Source organism: Podarcis melisellensis, assembly GCF_964234715.1.
Source record: "Podarcis melisellensis genome assembly, chromosome: 4".
Classification (NCBI taxonomy): Eukaryota; Metazoa; Chordata; class Lepidosauria; order Squamata; family Lacertidae; genus Podarcis; species Podarcis melisellensis.
In genome coordinates, this window is record NC_138531.1 from 19,856,082 (window position 1) to 19,863,201 (window position 7,120).

Below are 7,120 nucleotides of genomic sequence, written 5' to 3' on the forward strand. Positions count from 1 at the left end.
ATTCATTCATAATAAATTCCCATTGTGAAAAAAAGGTTTTAAGTGCTTATGCTCACAATGTTAAGTAAATAAACCAGAAAATAACACTTGCAGCTGAAAGTATCTTATTTTTCCTTCTTTTAATAATTTCAATGTGGGGGGCTGACAAGAAATTTTCCACATCGGGTCCCACCTAACCTTGCTATGCCACTGCCCGCCCTCAGCTCATCAGTCAGGCTCTGAGTCCAAAGCCAGCCCCTCTCCTTGCCCCTTTTCAATGGAAGTCAATAACACAATGAAATTCAAAACAGTAACAACTTATTGCATGTTTATTCAAAATCAATTAAAAACTATTTTGTTTAAGTAATGCAAGAAAATCGATCAGCTTGATCTAGTGACACCAGAGAGAGCCATTTTCACTTGGAAGATGCAGCGAGCTTTTCTTCTCCTGCTCTGGACGGTAGGACTCGAACCAATGGCTTCAGGATACAATAAAGGAGATTCTGACTGAACATTGTTCAACAGAGGAATGGACTCCCCTGGAAGGTGATGGACTCTCCTTCCTTGCAGGTTTTAAAGCAGAGATTAGAAGGCCATCTGTCATGGATTCTTTCTTTCTTTCTTTCTTTCTTTCTTTCTTTCTTTCTTTCTTTCTTTCTTTCTTTCTTTCTTTCTTTCTTTCTTGTTCTGCCCAATCTCAGTCCATATTTCATGGCTGCTTAAATCATCTATCCCCCTCCTGATTCTCAGTGCCTCTTCTTCTGCCAGTCTTTGGCCAGTTGAGACGTCCAAATCACAAATCCTCAATGATGATATCATCTGGATGGAAAAGAATGAAAAAGAGAGAAAATCTGTTCAGTCCTCTCTGCTTCTTGTAGCTGGAGTCAGTCTGGGTGGTGCCCTCCCAGGCCAGGTGGGGAAGGCCTGCCAGGCAGGGAGCAGGTCCTGCAGGACTCCCAGCAAGAAGACCTGGGAAGTGTGTCTTGGGCAAACAAGGGACAAGGGAGTTCATTGTCCCCGAGGTGTGGGGCTTACCTTCTTTCAGATTATTCCTGAAACATGTCAGCTCCGGCCGAATTACTGTATTCTGCAGAGGAAAGACAAATATGAGTCGGTTGACTCTATGAACCCCACCCTGGATGGGTGTAAGAGAAGCAGCCCCACCCAGGAAGGATGGAAGCAACCAAAGAGCTGAATACAGGAAGGCAAAATACTTACTCTGAGGTTCGGGAATCTTCGTGAAAGGGCCAGCAGCAGGGATATACTGCTGGCCGCTAATTTCCTTTGGTCTTCACTCCCCAAAAGGGCGTAATATCGGAGGTCCTGCGGGATGAAAGAAATGGGACAGTCAGTTGGGTAAGGAACGGGGGGGGGGGCAACCCTAAAACCACTCCTGATGCTATCAGGATACTTACAGTAAGCAACTGGAGAAGGGTGCTAGTATTGGGGGCTTCTAGGAGGAGACCCCCCAGCAGGCTTTGGAATGGCCTCTTCAGTTCCTGTGGGAAAAGAGAGAAGAGAGGTTGAGTGCTGCTGGGTTGAATTTTGTAAGAGTGTAAAAAGAAGAAAGAGCTGTGCAAAGAGAAGTTAAAGCAGAGGACATACCTCTTTGTCCTCCTCTGCACTCCCCAGAACTGCCTCTGTTGTTCTATGGAGGATTGCACTCACCATAGAGGGACTGAAGTGGGGTCTCATAAAACTGGAGAGAGAAAGGGAAGGGGTTAGACACTGCCTCCTCCAAGTCTCCCTTGTCCCCTTCTCCCTCCTGCCTGACTTGCCCACCCAAAGCTCCCCCTGGAGTACTGCCCCCTGCAGCCCCGCCCACCCCAAAGACCCCACTCACCTCAACTGCAGGAGGGCCTCGAAGGCCAGGGCCAGGCTCAGGGGGCGATCTCTGAAGTACTCCAAGTGGCCGAGGATGTTCTAGAAGAGAGCAGAGGAGGAAAGTCAGCTCCTTCCAGGAGTCTCCAGAGACGGCTCCAACCCCAAACGCCAGCCCCTCTCTGCCCCTCCCTCCCCATGGGGGTCCCTCACACCACCCATCACTCACCAGAATGGCTTTGGCAGTCTCCTCCTTGGAGTACTTCAGGGTTCGGAGCCCCCTGAGCCGAGCTGCCTGGCAGTCCTGGATGATGCCCAGAAGCTGGAGCTGATCTTTGTCCAGCAGCTGAAAGGCAAAAGTCAGGCTGTCAGTTCCTTGTGGGGGGAGGGCTCCTCCACATCTGAGAGTGCAGTGCAAGAGGGGGGCAGGTCTGAGGGATCCCCTCCCTGCTCTCGTTTTATCCAATACTCACCGCAACGGAAGGGATGTGGATTCCCAGCACATCTGCAAAGAGAAGGACATGGGGACAAGTGAGTTCCTCCCTGAGCCCCTTGCAAGGCTTTTCCAAGAGTTTCCTCCTGGATTCCAAGTCCTACTACAGGAGAAGGACAGCCCAGGCCTTGGGGGTCAATCTTAACCTCCTGCCCCCAGGAACATGGCTCCCCAGGGAAGATGTCCCTCCCACTGACCACTGTCCCCCTGCCTTACCCCACAGCCGAGCCCCCCTGCTTCCTCCAACAGACCCCACAAAATGGGGTGGTTGCTGGGGGGGGGCGGTTGGGTTTCCAGATGCTGTCGCAGATAGGTAGGTTGGATCCTGCCGTCTGGCTCTGTGCATCTTTTTACTAGATGTGCCCCCCAGCCCATTTCTGCCCTCCTCCATCTCCAGAAGGAGGGCCACTTGCTCACCCGACACCGTGGGCTGCTCCAGAACTTCCAAGGGGGCCACCTTCTTGCAGCTGATCAGCCGCCTTAAGCGCCTGAACCTAGAAGAGATGAGCAGAGAGAGCAACTCAGAAGCCGGCAGCCCCAATTCAGGGTCTGTGTGTGTATGAGGAGGGGTGTCTGGCCCAATTCCTGCCATCTCTCTGCAGTTCGGCGACCTGAAAGGGCATCGGCAGAGATGGAAAGAGGCAGCCCAGAGCATAAATGTCCGGCAGAGAGAGAAAGGAGGCCCCAAGTGCTATGGGTTCAAGAGCTCCAACCCAAAGGAAAGACAAGCATTGCCAGCTGTTAAAGGGCTGCTCTGCCTCGTCTTCTTAGGACTGTCGCAGGACACCCCCCCCAATCATTCAGTTTGTACAAACTTCACACTCACACACTACATACACTACGCTTCTGTTATAAATCCATAGAAAATCAACCATACATTGGATTTGCACTGTTCCACTTTTATTTTACTCCATGAAAGAAGGACTACAAAATGGGGAAGGTTTGATACAGGGCAGCCATAATCCCTTGACCATACCAGCACATACACAGGAGCCCTGCCCAGTTGCTATGCCAACCCTGATGGTCCTAGACAGAAGACCATCAATATCAGAAAGAACTTGCATATGGGAGTGGATTCAACATGGACTGGAACAAAGGACAATGATCAGCTCTTCCCTCTGGGGGCAGGAAACTGCAAACTCCCCTCTGTCACCTGGAAAGTACTCATGGGGAGGGGGAAAGGGGGAACCAGCCAGGTGACAGGACACTCAGGTTACCACCAAAACTCCTCCCTCAACCCCTCCTTTCTGTGATGTAAGTGTGCTGTATCTGAGGGGTGGTCTTAGGTTACACCCCTTCTGTGATGTATGTATGATGTTTCTGGGGGTGATTTTGATCTACAGGGTGGCAATTCCAAAAGTCTTTATAAGGCCTTGCACACCATTTTTCTGGGTCCCTCCTCTCTCCCGCAGGTGAGGGGAGCACCCTGTTGCAACAGATCAATAAAGGCCAAACCTACAGGCTGCTGTTTTGCTCCAAGTTATCCTGGTTGGTGTCTTTGTTTTTGTCCAAGGGAGCCCTCAGATTTTTCCGTTAACAGTTTGGTGACCATGCTCAGGGACTCTTGGTTCTCCTGTGAAGGTGAGGTGGGGGGGGATAGAGGGGATCGGGCGCCACTGGGCAACCTTAGCCCAGGGATCCTTTTTCCTCTCCCTGCCTCCTCTATGTGGGCGGTAATCAATCGTCACCAGAAAGCTCAACCAGGGGAGCAAAGGCAAGGTCAAGCCGGCCAAAGAAAAGGATCCCGGGATCCATGAGGGACATTCAAGGGTGTGAGTATGGTTTGAAGTTAGTACATTGGGAGGGGGGTGGAAGAATAATGTATCCACGGCAGCTGAACTTTTCTGGTTTCCTCTCCTTGACGTCTTCTCTCGGAGCGTGGCCAGAGGCGTCCTGGAAGTCCTTCTCTCTCCCTCTCCTGATTCCCTTCTTCAGAGTGTGGCCAAAGGGATCGCGGAAAATCTATTTTTTCTCTCCTTGACACCTTCTCTCGGAGCGTGGCATTTGCTTCCTTTCAAACCTTTGTCTTCTCGGACCCCAATCTGGCACTGCACTGTGCAAGCGTCCAGTAGGGAATTCGGACATAGTTCTAAGGTCAGGCAGGAGGCTGTTGTGGACGGTAGAGCAGGAGGTTTGGGAAGAAGATGGGGCCCCGCACTAGGATTAGTTTTGTGAGCAGCGCTGAGTGAATTCTGGATCCGTGGTTTTTCCGGGTTAAGAGACCCGTGGTTTCCAGGCTAGTTGCCTGTGGTGTTAGTTGTAGGCAGGGATTGCCTTTGGATTTCTACTAGCCTTCTCCGGTCTGATCCGTCGGAGTTTTGCCCAGAAAGGGCCGAGAGGGGCACTTGAGTGTTAGACTGAATAATACTGATAAGATATTCTTTTCTCTTCCCCTCCCTCTTTGTCCCTCTCTTGTATCTCTGTTTATGTATCTCCTTGTGGAGCTTGTTATCGAGCAACCCCCCCCCCCCCCGGTATTAGGGAAATGGGAGCTCACTCTTCTAAACACCCTAGCTGGACTCCTCCTGGCAACAAAGCTTCCGTGAAGCCTTTTTGCCCCAGAGAGGATTCTGATATGCCCCTCCAGTTTGTCCCTTCTTTTCTCCCACCAAAAAAACAAACAAAAGGAGGGGATACAAACAGTAATTTAAATATTCTGTACCCAAGATTCTCAGAAAAGTCATTGCATTTGTATTTCTTTTCGTCTTTCTTCCCTTTCAGCCAAACAGTCACTTTCTATCTGTTCTGCGAAACAAGTCTGAATCCCTGCTATATTAGTTGACTTTCCTCTATTTCTTTATGGCTTTGACACCTTTTAAGTTACAAATAATCTGTTTTCATTTATTAAATCACTTTTTCCATGATGTCTATGAAATTAATCGAAGCACAAACAAACATTGTTTGTGGAATGGTATTTGTTTACCTTTTTATCAGATAGCACAGGGTGAATTTTAAGCTTTCCCCCCATTGTTTTCCCATTTTTTCAGTCCAGTAGTAATCTGTGCGGTTTGGATAATATTTTTGTATTATTGGTTGGTCTCTTTGTTTTTGTCCAAGGGAGCCCTCGGATTTTTTCGTTAACAGGACAGCCCTGCCCTTCCTGGTGAGGGAGAAGACTCTGGGCCCTGGTGGACCGGAGAGCTAAAGGTGTGGAGGGGACCCAGGACTCACACCCCACCCCCAGGAGACCAAGAGAAAGCAAAGGAATGGTACTTACAGCCGGCACATCTTCTTGATGACAAATCCCCCCCCCCTATCTAAGCTAACTACCTATCTAAAATTCCCACCCAAGCCTGATCCCAAACTCTGATCCCACCCCCACCCCCAAACCCAGCCCTAACCCTAAACCTAACCCCCACCCTAACCCTACACTTACCCCTAACTATTCTTCTACAAACAAAAGAAATATATTCAAAAATGCGCACAAATGCGCGCAAATACGCACAAATATGCGCAAATGCGTGCAAATGCGTGCAAATGTGCACAAATGTGCACAAATGCGCACAAATATGTGCAAATGCACGCAAATACGTGCAGATGCGCAAAAATACGCACAAATGCGTGCAAATATGTACAAATGTGTGCACAAATGTGCACAAATGCGCACAAATATGCAAAAAATAAAAAATAAAAAGTAAAAAATAAAAAAGTAAAAAATAAAAAAGTAAAAGTAAAATAAAAGTGTTAAAATAAAAAAGTAAAATAAAAAATAAAATAAAAATAAATAAAATAAAATGAATCAAATAAAAGTAATAAATAAAAGAAAAAGAAAAATAGCAAGCAAACCTCTCCTCTTCTACAACCACCACCACCACCACCACTACCTCTCTCTCCTGACTCTCCTCACTAACCCACAATGGCCGCCTGCCAGTCAGAGGCTTTTAAGGGAAGAGCAAGAGATGTCACAAAGGAGGGCAGGTCCTTGTCACCATGGCAACCCCTCCACCTGGACCTGGCCCCTCCTGACAGGCGATGCTTCTCTGTCAGAACTTGAAGGCACCTTCTGTTCCGCCTGCAGCTGGGCTGTATCTTCTATCCACAGATTCATGTCCGCATTTCACATCCTTCTTGCTGCAGCTCCATTTCCAAAGGGAGACCACCCCCACATCCTTCAAGGCAGGCTAGGGGTCTTCATAGCGCAGCATTGGACCATCTGCTTTGCATGCAGGTTTTCTGTCCTGGGAATGTACCCCCCCCCCATTTGAAACCCTGGATAGCTGCTACCAGTCAGCGCTGGCTAGTTGAAGAAGGATATTGAGCAGCTGGAAGGTGAGCAGGAAGGGCAACCAGGATGATGAAGGGTCTGGAAACCAAGCTGATGAGGAACAGTTGAGGCCTGGAGAAGCCTGGAGAAGAGGAGAGAGGAAAGCCATTTTCCAATATCTGAGGGCTGCAAGAGGGAGCAAGAGAGGAGATTAGGACTAAACACTAGCAAGAACTTTCTGACGGTAAGACTATCTGGGACGGTGGTGGACTCTCCTTCCTTGGAGGCTTTTAGGCAGAGGTTGGATGCCAATCTGCGAGGGATTCAGCTGCAATTTGGGGAGCGCATGGCACTGGCCTACTTTACAGGGTTGTTGTAACCACACAAGGCTGCTGAGCATCTGAAAGTGCCTAACAAATGTTGAGCCTTCCATTTCATTGTGAGGAACAGCTGCAGCGCTTCAGGAGGCATTCCGTTTCTTCTCTCTCCTGCAGCCAAAGGGGCCGTTCTGGATTACCAAATAGGCAGAGTAGGCACTGGCCTATGGGCCTCACACTTTTTAGGGGGTCCCGTGACAATGGATCAAAATAAGATTGATTTGATCTTGAAAGAAAACAACAATC

General features: G+C 48.9%; 1 protein-coding gene across 1 annotated transcript; it reads right to left on the reverse strand.

The window, feature by feature from the left end:
• Positions 1 to 280: 280 nt before the first annotated feature.
• On the reverse strand, positions 281 to 5,816 carry LOC309368335 (uncharacterized protein). Its single transcript, XM_081908308.1, has 10 exons — positions 5,511 to 5,816; positions 2,711 to 2,787; positions 2,274 to 2,305; positions 2,030 to 2,146; positions 1,823 to 1,902; positions 1,585 to 1,678; positions 1,395 to 1,478; positions 1,198 to 1,302; positions 1,015 to 1,066; positions 281 to 798 (listed from the first exon to the last, which is right to left on the reverse strand). Exons 1-10 carry the CDS (start codon positions 5,519 to 5,521, stop codon positions 773 to 775), a joined length of 678 nt encoding a protein of 225 aa, XP_081764434.1. The 5' UTR covers positions 5,522 to 5,816; the 3' UTR covers positions 281 to 772.
• Between the last annotated feature and the right edge of the window lie 1,304 nt (positions 5,817 to 7,120).

What these genes read in the sequence shown, in the direction of transcription:
- LOC309368335 (XM_081908308.1), bottom strand. An exon ending in GGAGCAGCCCACGGTGTCGG is followed by an intron (nt 2,306 to 2,710) that starts GTGAGCAAGTGG and finishes TTCTCTTTGCAG; the next exon opens with ATGTGCTGGGAATCCACATC. An exon ending in AGACTGCCAAAGCCATTCTG is followed by an intron (nt 1,903 to 2,029) that starts GTGAGTGATGGG and finishes GCTCTCTTCTAG; the next exon opens with AACATCCTCGGCCACTTGGA.